The sequence below is a fragment of the Genypterus blacodes genome, unplaced genomic scaffold (assembly GCF_046128005.1).
Source record: "Genypterus blacodes isolate CSIRO-AG114 ecotype Tasmania unplaced genomic scaffold, CSIRO-AGI_Gbla_v1 ptg000098l_1, whole genome shotgun sequence".
Classification (NCBI taxonomy): Eukaryota; Metazoa; Chordata; class Actinopteri; order Ophidiiformes; family Ophidiidae; genus Genypterus; species Genypterus blacodes.
This window is the reverse complement of record NW_027466902.1, coordinates 1746525-1758782: the sequence shown is the minus strand read 5'-3', so window position 1 is coordinate 1758782 and position 12258 is coordinate 1746525. Positions and strand designations below refer to the sequence as shown.

General features: G+C 47.0%; 1 protein-coding gene across 3 annotated transcripts; it reads left to right on the top strand.

Moving 5' to 3' along the window:
* The first annotated feature begins 4420 nt into the window (after positions 1 to 4420).
* wfs1b (Wolfram syndrome 1b (wolframin)) lies at positions 4421 to 11985 on the top strand. 3 transcript variants are annotated; one of them, XM_076159615.1, is made up of 10 exons: positions 4421 to 4592; positions 5616 to 5900; positions 7059 to 7132; positions 7279 to 7423; positions 7520 to 7693; positions 7772 to 7852; positions 7943 to 8100; positions 8215 to 8451; positions 8724 to 8842; positions 8937 to 11985. In XM_076159615.1, exons 2-10 carry the CDS (start codon positions 5705 to 5707, stop codon positions 10483 to 10485), a joined length of 2733 nt encoding a protein of 910 aa, XP_076015730.1. In that variant the 5' UTR covers positions 4421 to 4592; positions 5616 to 5704; the 3' UTR covers positions 10486 to 11985. The 3 variants fall into 3 exon arrangements, with proteins under 3 accessions (XP_076015730.1, XP_076015729.1, XP_076015728.1); XM_076159614.1 differs by having other exon boundaries at positions 5571 to 5900; positions 7062 to 7132; XM_076159613.1 differs by having other exon boundaries at positions 5571 to 5900.
* The last annotated feature ends 273 nt before the right edge of the window (positions 11986 to 12258 follow it).

Sequence of the window (12258 nt, the reverse complement as noted above, 5' to 3'; positions counted from 1 at the left end):
TAGGTGAAATAATGTGACAATATCAAAGCGTGTGTGTGTGTGTGTTGTGAGTGTGACCCAGATTCTGTTGAATGCATTACTTACACACAGCTGCCTGCCTCTGCCATTCACAGGCAGCCCCCCCACACACACACACACACTCCAGAGCTGCAGCCTATCTCTTGCTGCAGGGCTCTGCTGGCTCACAGGAAGCAGCCCGGGATGCTTCCTCTCCCTCCATGTTTCTGACTCCATTACATACAGAATTTGAGTCTCGCTGGGCGACGTTCCAGGGTGTTTGCGCTATTTATAGGTTTAGGTCATCTATGAGTGAGGGAAAGCAAACAAGTAGAGGTGGTGAGACAGGAGTATTTGCTGTCGCCCATCCCTGTTCCTGTTCCTGTTCTCTCCCGCTGTCACTTGTTATGACTCTGCAGAAGCATTAGATCTGTGTGAGGGTGCACACAGGTCTGCCCCCATCAAAATAGAGCAATCAGTCTGGCTTATCCCTCTGTGTACCTTATCAGATTCGGTTTATGGTGATGCAGAGCAAACATCTGTATAAAAGGAGCTGTGCCAAGTCAGAGAAAGAAACCATTATGACATCACCTTTTGTGGGTGCAGAAGAAATAAAGTGTTTCCCCAGATCAGCAAACTTGAATTTGAAGTGTAAAAGTAGTTCAACTTACATTCACATCTACATGTTCTGATGCAGTGCAGACACACACACACACACACACACACACACACACACACACACACACACACACACACACACACACACACACACACACACACACACATACACACACACACACACACACACACACACACACACACACACACAAATCCATACACAGGATCAGTTACTGTATTCTTCTGTATTCTATTATCTTGTGTTTACTCAGTTACTCATATTACCCTGCTTAAACAATGTTTATTCTTTTATTATTTGATGTTATGTAAAAGCCTCTCCGGGAATAACTGCTGCAAACCAGCTTGACCCAGAAGCTTAATATGCATTACATATGTTCCATGCTATATAACAGTGTCTATTTGAATGATCTATTCTGTCTTTGTTAAATAAAACAAATAAGGAGAGTACAAAATATCTGTGTGTTGTTTGAAGCTTTTACTTTTGATCTCTCTCTAACTCATTCACTGGTTTGTTTATTGTGTCCTGCTTTGTTTTGTAGTGACAGATTTAGAGCAATTGTGAGAAAGAGGTAAAGAGAGTGCTTGTATTAGTTGTTCTGCCAGCGGTATTGCTTTTTTAGTAGCAGGGTATTTTATGAGTGTGTTTGCACCTCACACCCAGTGAGAGCACAGGAGATAGTTTTCTCATAGACAGAGAGAAGGAAAGCTATTTTTAATTTAAGCTCACAATAACCTTGTGATGAGGCCTTGCGGCGTCTCATCCTCAGATAAAAGAACAAACTGAGGTCACGAGATTCAGGAGATATTTAAAGCGTAAAGGTGACGGTTAAGGCAACAGCGCAGAGCTAACTCTAAATCTACAATTCTACATTCTACAGATGCTTGATTCAGTCAGTCAGCTTGTATGCATCCTTTTGTGTCCCTAATGTGAGGAGTAGAGTTGTTGTTTTTATTAACTTAACCTAACCACCTTAGATCCTCAGCATATTCATGAGAGCTGCCCATAATAAGCTTAACATATTCATGACTGCTGGCAGGTTAAACCTATTACATCCTTAAGGGTCGGCCTTTGGAACACAGAGGACGCCTGAGAATCAAATAACCTCCCCTCTTTATAGGATTTGCAAATGGGAACGCACACACACACACACGCATGTTCACACAGAGTCCAAATATGAACCGCATTTATATCAATTTCCGAGGGCAGCCACCAAACCGACCCGTTTTCCGTTTGTGTACAGTAAAGCGCTCATTCTGGGACGCCAAAACAGTGACGTAATGTTTTCATATGAAGATAATTAGGCTCTCCCCCAGGCATGACTCACCACAGTTAGTCACTACAAAAGTCTGAGCAGTGTATTCCACGTCCATCTCCAAAGCCTTCGTCAGTGCCATGAACAGAACAAGCTGACACACTCGTGGGTAAGAACGGTCACCGTGGGCTTCCTCTGCTTTGGGAATGTGTGTTCTCGACATTACTGAGTAAGATGAGAAGTTCTTTGTGGAAATACTGCTATTAAATGTTCCATTAGACCTTCCAGCACTTTTCCAACGGCCTTAGAAAATGACTGTTAAACTGCCCACACCCACAATCATAATCTGAGTTGTTTAATGGAGCACTGTGACTCATCTAGAGAGTCTTGGTTAATTGAATCAGCATTTGCTTCACTCCCATTGGTTAAAAATGTAAAACAATGAAGTGTGGAGTCTGCAACCCGAGTGAATCTAAAGTGGCAATATCTCTTTCTTTGTATGTCCTATATATAATATTATGACGGAAATGAGACAAGTAAGGTAAACACAGTAGGCAATCAATACATTATCAACCATATAGACGGCTCCTCCCCCCTTCAGGCCTCTTCTTCCCTTTTTAGTCTGCTTCTGTCCCACTAGGGCCTCAAAACAGCAGCAGATTGATGCATAGAGGGGGGTGGCACACACGGGGGGGGGCATGGGAAAGAGCTAACATTCTCCCACATACATTGAAAGTAGGATGCACCAACGATTCAAACACTGGCAGGCTTTTACACAATAGCTTTCAGAGTTTTCAGATGGCGGCGCAACCGTGGTGAGAGTTGAAGTATCTTTGTGGCAACATCCATACATCTGTCGCCTGTGGAATATAGTAAATAAATGTGTTAAATTGACTAAAGCATCAGCTGCTGAATCCATTCAGTTAAACAGTCTCTTAGAGGGAAACTTCAAAGGTCACAACACATGCTGGGCTGAATTCACGTCTGAAATGCTCATTTCCACCGCAGCCAGTGTTCGCTTTCACATTACCCTTGGGGTTGCTATGGTTACTAACCATACCTCCTCCTCCTCCTCAGGTCTCCCTTCCTGTGCAAGTTGTGGCACCACCGGAGTAAATCGTGGGCGGCGTCTATGTATATCTACAGGGACCTTTTACCTCCAGGTAGAGAACAGAGCTGAGTGTGTCTTGGACTAATGGTCTTTATTCTGTTGCGTCATGCTGTGGTCTTTAATCTCTTCATTGATCTTAGAAACACAAACTCATAAGAATCACTTGCCAGATATGAGATTTAAAAAAAAATTGATGGAGACGCATCCATCACTACAATAAATCATCACATCCTGGAGGTGATACAGGAAAAAAAACGCAGACTGATGTAAAATCACATCATAGTTCATAAGCTCCTTTCCTCCATTCTCCCTCTGCAAACCAGTGGTGCGTGCAGCTTTAAGTACTATAAGTGTGGGGTTGCATAAACCTGACAAATCTGCCAGATCAGACACATAGCAAGCCCTTTATGACAAACATATAGCTTGAGAAGCTTTGCATAATCTAAGAAAGAATTGCCTCTACTTGCAATTATGTCTAAACCCATTAAAACAGAGTGGCCTAATACAGATTGAAGGTGTGCTTGTGAAAGACTAAAACCAGTGAAAGGCCTCTGTTTATCCTCTCAAGTGGATTGTGTTAATCTACTCATCGTAATTCCATTTACATAAATGCTTCAATGCAACAGCAATCAAGTAGTTACTCCCCCCATTTCCTTTATTTCCTCACCCTCTGGTAATAAAATCCCACTCCCAGACTTAAACGTCCCTCAGTCTTTCCCCGGTGGCCTGTTGTTTATCCTCTTTGAAGTCCTATCCTCTTTGTTTCCCTGTGTTCATGGCAACAGGCTGTACTGTCAGCTAAAAGCAGCCCGCCAAAAGTACAAGTCTGTATGGAACTGTGACACTATTTGCATTTAATCTACAACCATGCTGAGTAAACAGCGAACAAAATTATAGCATGACACAAAAGTGCTTATCATACTGCACACATAAGAACTTTTTGAATCACAAAGACAACTTTTATTGAAAAATGTATGACCGATTTAAGGTCAAAACCTGATATTGCCAAGATACAATACTTTTGAAGTAGTAAAATGGTCACAGTAAACATCACAACACTTCATACACTGCCATCTTCTGGTCGAACAATGACATTACTGTATTGGAGCCAGGAAAACAAATCGAACAAAGATGAACAAAAACAGAGCAAAGAAATATCTGAATGAATTGTGAAAAGGAAGGCGTGATTTTAGGCATCTTTTAAATATGTGTTGTTTGTTGCGTCAAAGTGTCATAACTGTTCCATAAACGACATTAAAAACAAAATCGTTCGGGTACAAGATAAGCCCTTTCGACGGTCGATTGATTTGATTAATTTCGGCTTTATTCCTTCCACCAATCACATCACCCGTAGGTTTGCGAAGGGCCGCGATTCATCCAATCACAATCCGCAAAATCTAAAGTGGGCGTGTTGGTGGAGCGGAGCAGCTGGGGGACTTTTGCGTGCGTTCCACCAGTGTGAGTTCGGAGTTTTACCACGGAAACACAGCAGATGGGTGGATGAATGAGTAGAGTTTGAATAGAAAAGAAAAGCGAAACATTTCTGGAAGCGCTGAGAGGCTCAAACACAAACTGGTGCTCCGGCCGCAAAGGTGAGCGGACAACAGCTGTGTTTGGATCACGTACATGCTAGCATTAGCACCAAAACAAACCCAAATGTCCGTGTCAAAGTGTCAAAATCTGTCTTGTTACGTAATCCGCCGTCTGGCACGTTGTAGACATCTGGGACGCGGTAGTTTCTCTCGTGTTATTACCCTTTTATACGCACACTTTGCCGGTTTAATCCGTGCTGTTACAACACGATCCAGCTGGAAAGAAGGGGGATCCTCTGAAAGCAACAGGACACATCACGGTTCCAATTCCACGCACGCCACCTCAAGAGTGTCACCTTCTCAATTTAGCTGCCCCGGGCTCACTGGATGTCTGGAAATAGTCTGGGCCCCCAAAACCCAAAATTAGTATCTATATATAGTATCTATATATTACATTACATTACGATCATTTTGGCAGACGCTTTTATCCAAAGCGACTAACATATATATATATACACTATCTGCCATATGTTTTACAAAGCTTTAATCTATTACATGTTTACTCTTCAATCCCTGCAGATCAGCGTTGAAAGATTGAGATTGAGATTGTTATGTGTCTGTATCTGCATATAGATGAGTATTGTTTCATCTTATATTCTTAAATACTCTTGGATGAAATGGTTAGGCTGTAATCTTGTCACTCAAAACATCACAATACAGTGATGCATGACTATGACTATTATTACCTAAGGTCTATAAGAGTTTAATTGTATTGTGCAATATTGTATGCTATACATCGTGGTACTCTTTTTATGTATTGTGGGCTCATTGGACAGTGAGATTTGAGCGGCTGGAGGTTGGGATGGAAAGTGAAAGTACCTTGTCAGCTGTTTGTATCTGAATGTGTCCACTGTCCCTTCTCTCTCCTTCTCCTGCTTCAGTAAGGTTAGGCTGCTGCAGCTGTTTGCCTCCTTCACGCTCTTACTGCCTATTTAAGTGCTACAGGTTTTGAATGTTTGGTCCCATTCTGTCTTTCAGTCATGGACCCGTCGCCTTTTGGCTCCTCCTCTCCCTCCATCGCAGGGCCTCGTCGTTCCTCCCCCGTTGCATCTCCGCCCGCCAATTATGCCTCACCTGCCCCGGCCTCGCCCCAGCCTAAACCCGCCGTGCCAATGACGCAAACCTCGCCCTCTCCCATCCTCTCCGCCCCCTCTCCCGCTCTTTCCACGCCGTCTGCCTCCCCTCACCGCCAGCCCATCCGGAGTCCCTCTCAGGTGGGCAGGTCTCAGCTCAATGCGGCCTCCACGGGACACTCGTCGGCTTCGGCCACTCCCACCCCTCCACACACTCCCTCCACCCCAGAGCCAGGTAAGAAAGGCTGAATCAAACTCACCTTTGACCCTTTAACACTCCCTGTTGCGTCAACGTTTCACTTCCCCGCTTCTCTGCCAATCACTGCACCCGACATCCTTAATCTGCTGTGCGAGCTATTGTGTCTCCATGGCAACCTCTGACATTGACCACAACATGTAAAGCAGCCTCACCCACTTTGCTGACGTAAGGAGAAAAGCCTGTCTCACCCCCATGTTTCCACTGAGCAGAGCCTGCAGTTCAGTTGTGAGAATGGGAATATCTGAATTTAATTTGCTTTGTAATCTCACACATCCATTGCTTAGATTGCAATTGATGTGTTCCTTTTTAGAAGAGATAGAAAGGTGACTGCGTTAAGTAATCAGTTATTTTAGGGCGCGGGCGGAGGATTTGGCGTATGAGCCCCATACCAGGAGGATTGACGGGAACCCTGTAGGGGGTGATCGGATCTCTTCCTTTACCCAGGATCACTTACAGCCTCGGGGTGTGTCGAAACTTGGAAAAGTCAAAGGTTAAGTCATCTCTTAGACGCGGTACACACATTTGGAATGACTTTCTCTCACACACGGCTCAGGATCGTGGCCTTTACCGGAATTAGACCCGTCTGTCTGTGAGGAGCCCAGGCTGGAGGGCAGGGGGCCTGGGTGAGGAGCAAGAAGTCTTCAGCTGAGATGAAGATCAGTAAGTCAGCAGGGTTCAGCCTGGATGTCTTATCAGGACAAGGGCAGCTCTGCACACGGGCTCGTGTTACAGGCTGGCAGTCTGAAGTGGAGACATGCCTGTTTGTGTTTATCAGGACAGTGTGTGCAGACTAAGGATCAGTAAAAACAACTGGGTTTGAATACTCAGATTAAATGAAGTACAGTACAATTTAAGCTCCAGGCAAGAAAAAGGTAGTTGATGCATTTTCAGCAGGTTCAGTATGAATCAAAGCAACTGGATGCTTTTTAGTGTAAAGAGAAGGATAATGTTCACTCACAACAGAAAGTGATACGTGTGTGTGTGTCACTGTCCTTTTGTGTTATCGTTCAAAGCGTTGTCATGCACAGTTTCAGCCTCACATCTCGCTCAGGAGCAAAGTTTTGCTCCGTCAATATTGATGTGTGTTTATTTTTGGAGCCTTCCAATAACACTAATCGTTTCCGTTCCCGTCAGAAGAACCAGACGAGGCGACCTTTGAAGAGCTGGAGGCCAAGGCGAAGTCGGGAGACGCCAAAGCACAGACGAAGGTGAGCAGATGTTCTTGACTGTAGTGGAGGCATATGGCGGAGAGTGAACCCACTGTGTCAGCTGGGGATAGATGTTATTATAGAGCGGATCATGAGTCAACTAACTGGCAGAAATGCTTGTTCATGCACTTTCTGCGTGTGTCCAGATGGGGCGTTACTTTCTTGCGCTGGCAGAGGAGAAGGACGAAGAGCTCAACAGCTGCACGGGGGTCACATGGTTGATCCAGGCTGCCAAGCAGAGCCGCAAGGACGCCGTCAAAGTGCTGCAGCAGTGCCTCACCTCCAGAAGAGGTACCCAGAATGTTCCACACGCTCCTTCAACGTCTGACAAAGACCTTCAACAATGAGCCTTTTATTACCGTATTCATGTGCCCACTTCTTGTTCAGGCATCACTTCTGAGAACTTTGAGGAGGTGAAGAAGTTGTGCACGGAGACGCGTTTCGAGAGGGGCGTGAGGAAAGCGGCGCTGCTCATGTACTGGAAGTTGAACCCGGAGAAGAAGAGGGAAGTGGCCATTTCTGAGATGCTGGAGAATGTGGGACACGTTCACGAAGAGCCGGGTAGGAAGAGGGGGGGGAGGAGGAACGTGGGGATGAAGGAACTGTCAATGTTCTTACAGACTCTTACCTTCTCCACAGGTAAACCGGCCTTCCCTGGTCCACTGTCCAGCTCGGCCAAGAAACAGAGGAGAGTCCTGGAGAACATGGTCACCAGCGAGGGTAGGTTTGGTCCAAACACTTCACTTCAGATCCTTCAAACAGAGAGAAGAAATACTTTAAAGTGTACACGTGTCTCATCTTCCTCTCTAGCCAGCTCCCACGTGGGCCTGGATGATTTTGTGGAAATGACCAAGAAGTACGCGAAGGGCATCACACCTGCGCCGGTCATGGCCGGGGCAGGAGATGACGACGATGACGACGACGACACGGTGATGAAGAATCCAGACGCCCTGCCGCTGCACCAAAAGGTGTGAAGGTCTTTAGAGTTAGAGAACAAACCCCTGGTCCCAGAGATGGTATTGGGTCTTGTTTGATGCATGTACTGACTCCTCTTCCTCTCCCTCCTTCCACACTGGGACCAGCTGCTGAAGTTCCCCCTGCACGCTCTGCTGGAGATCAAGGAGCACCTCATCGACTGGGCGTCCCGGGCTGGCATGCAGTGGCTGAGCGCTCTGATCCCCACGCATCACGTCAACGCGCTCATCTTCTTCTTCATCATCTCCAACCTCACCATTGACTTTTTCATCTTCCTCATCCCTCTGCTGGTTTTCTACCTCGCCTTCTTCTCCATGATCATCTGCACGCTGCGTATCTTCCAGGTTAGTGGTCACTAACGGGGGCGTTGGAGGCAGTGGCTCAGTGGGTAGTGCTTCCGCTTGGGAACCGGAGGGTCGCTGGTTCGAGCCCCTGCCGAGGTGCCCCTGAGCAAGGCACCGAACCCTCAATTGCTCCCCCCTCTGCAAAGGGTGGTAATGAAATGTAAGTCGCTTTGGATAAAAGCGTCTGCCAAATGATCGTAATGTAATGTAATGTTGCTAGGCGACGAGGAGTTATGGGTCTTAAAAGGTTTACTGAGCATCTATTTCCGCAGAATTCCAAAGCTTGGGAGAACTTTCGAGCGCTGACGGACCTGCTGGCTCAATTCGAACCTGGTCTAGATCTGGAGCAGGCAGAGACCAACTTTGGGTGGACGCACCTGGAGCCCTACCTGTACACACACTTCAGTTTCTATCCAGATAAATGGACACATTGGTGCAGATGTTGTTTGGCTTTGTGTCTCTAAGTTGCGTCTCTGTTTCGTCAGGTACTTCCTGCTCTCTGTGATCTTTGCGGTTTTCTCCTTCCCCGTGGCTGACAAGTCCTGGATCCCCTGTTCCGAGCTGTCTGCCATCGCCCTCTTCTTCACCGTCACCGCCTTCCTCAGCCTTCACGCCTCCGCTCAGCTCTTCGCCCGTAAAGCTCTGCTCACAGAGGTCCTGTCAGGAGCCTCCTCCCTCACTTACCTCCTGCCGGACTCCATGTGGTTCCTGAAGCTCTTTGGGACGACGTTCCTCTCTGTTCCTCTAGGGGACGTAGTGGTGTTGAACCTCGGGGTGCCCTGTCTCCTCTACGGGCACCTCTTCTTCCTCCTCTTCAGGATGGCCAAGTTGAAAGGCTTTAAGGGCACGTACCTTTGCCTGGTGCCCTACATGGTGTGCTTCACCTGGTGCGAGCTCTGCTTGGTGTTCCTCAACAACGCCTCTGCCATTGGACTCATCCGAACCAGCGTGGGCTACTTCCTCTTCCTGTTTGCTCTTCCCATACTCTCTCTGGGTTTGGCCGCCATGCTCCTCATCCAGCTCCTGCAGTGGTTCGGCGCCCTGGAGGTGACCAAGATGATTGTCACGCTGACCATTTGCTTCGTGCCTGTAGTGCTCAGACTCTGGACCCGGTTCAGCCTGAACCCCATTAGGGTATTCCGCTCACTGTCGCGGAGCAGCATGGTGAAGCTCATCCTGGTGTGGCTCAGTGCGGTGCTGCTCTTCTGCTGGATGTACGTCTACAGGTCAGAGGGCATGAAGGTTTACAACTCCACCCTGATGTGGCCCGAGTACAGCAACCTGTGCGGCCCACGCGCCTGGAAAGACTCCAACATGGCCCAGACGCAGATCCTCTGCTCTCACCTGGAAGGGCACCGCGTCACCTGGACAGGACGCTTCAAATACGCCCGCGTGACTGACATCGAGAACGGCCCGCAGTCGGTTATCAACCTGCTGCCGGTGATCTTGGGTAACTGGATGCGTTGTCTGTACGGTGAGCCGTATCCGCTGTGCGAGGAGGTGCAGAACGCCACAGCGGAGCCGCAGCCTCTGCCTGCCCCGGCGCCTCCTGCAGACGCTCCCCTCTGTAAACTCAAGAGAATGGCCAAACACGAATGCCACGTCAAACGCTTCGACCGGTACAAGTTCGAAGTAACAATGGGAATGCCGCTGGAGAGAAAGAACAGGAACGGGGACATCGTGGAAGACGAAGATGCGACCAAAGACATCGTCCTGCGAGCCAGCAACGAGTTCAGGCCCGTGCTTTTACACCTGAACACCGGGAGCCTGGTGGAGTTCAGCACCATCCTGGAGGGCCGTTTAGGCTCCAAGTGGCCGGTGTTTGAGCTGAAAGCCATCCACTGCTTATCCTGCAGCGACGCCAGCGTGCCGAGCCGCAGGCAGTACAAGATCGAACACGACTGGAGGCGCACGGCCCAGAGCGCGCTGCAGTTCGGCTTTGACTTCTTCTTCAACCCCTTCTTGACTGCCCAGCTAAAGCATGACTCGGAGAAACAGACAGAGACAGAGACTGTGACACCGGGGGCAGCATAACGGGAAGAAGAAGAGAAGGAGGGAGAAGAAGAGCTGCTGCAGACAGGACTTTAGGTTCTACAGTCTGAACTTGTCTGAGCGGCTGTGGTCAGTCAGGGCAGTAGTACTACACTGGGGGAGATGAATGTTGATGCTCGGGTGATAAAACGGCGGAGAGGCTAACAAAATCTAACCGTAGTGTCGTCCAGCTTCTTCAGAGACCTTTGAGTGAGTGAGTATTTGTGTTTTTATAGCTTCTGAGCCAAAGTGTGACAATACAGAAGCCACTAAACTCTAATGTATTTATAAAAAAATGTGTAGAAACACAAGTAGCAATACCAAGTAATTTAATTCAGCTCCAAATGTGAGAAGCTATATTAAGAACACACACTCAACCTCCTCAGCCATGGTCAGGTGTGTGTGTATTATATTTAATTTAATGACAAATTAAGCTGCAGTGACGCTCACTACAGTCTGTGTCTGTCTGTCTGTCTGTCTGTCTCTGTGTGTGTCTCCTACATATTGATCTGCTGTCATGAGTATTTTGTAATGGAAATCCTCAGTATTTACATTTCACAGCATCCTTGTCGTTTCAATAACGCGTCACTAAGGCTGTAATCTGACCTGTGGCCCGTTTGGAGCCCTTACTCCCAAACCGGGAGCGTTTACCCCCCTCTAGATAGTTCGTTTGGGCATGTGTGAACAACGCAATCGCACTTAGGTCCAGACCAAATCAATCGAATTGCATCACTCCACAGAGCTGACTGTGAACGCAACCGACTCAATAAACCGATACAACTCACTTGCTGTGCTGTCTATGCTATGAGAGTTTGTTGATAATACGTATATAGGCTCACAAATGTTATAAATATATAACCAAGCTTACTTGAGGCCTCTTCAGAAGAGAATATTTGGTTGTTTTCCTCCATCAGAGCGCATCTTTTCCCTACGGAGGTGACTTGAAGCATCAACACATTGTTTTTGAATTGCAGTCTTAATACTCGCTTAAAGTGAATACATTGTCGATGAACCTAACGCTGTTCAATCAGTGAGATGAAAGCGCGCAAAGCAATGACGCACATGTGGTACTGACGCGCCATTTCCGAGTGTGTGTGTGTGTGAGTTTGTCTAGGTGAAGAAGGAAACGTTTTTCCAGGTAAGGGGGCGGGGTCACTTCCTGAAATCGCGAAACAGCTTTCTAGCGCGTGGCGTTTGTTTACAAATGTTGGACCGCCGGTGAATGTTTACGTCACATTATTCCCCGAATCGAAATAAAGCAAACGAGCCACAGGTCTGAGTTTAGCCTTAGGCTCCGCTCTCTGGGGCCTGCATCACGTTTTACAAAGAAAACTCATTTTTATTTTGTGAAATGCTGATGTGAAGAGGTTTTTGAGACGATTTAGAGCTCTTATCATTTCGGCGACATTGTGAGCTGAGAGCGATTAGTTTTTTTATTAAGACATTTCATTGATGATGTGATATTTGTGATGAAAAGTATCAATGACTTAAATACATTTGTTCATCTTGCCTCTAATCAATCTAGTGTGTCTCTCTGTTTATTTCAGTGTGTAACGGGTCAGAGTGGCTGAATCTAATTGAACGCACATTATGAATCAGCAGCAAACATTCTGTCTGAAAAGCACAAACCGTGACAACAAACGTGATGATAATGAGATGTCAGTCAGCGAGATTCAGAACTGATGTGTGTGTTTGTAATTGAGCTCGTGTTCTGTCAGAGACCAACAGACAACAAGCAAAGCTCCATCAAAGCTGACAAATAAGCACTGACGTCTG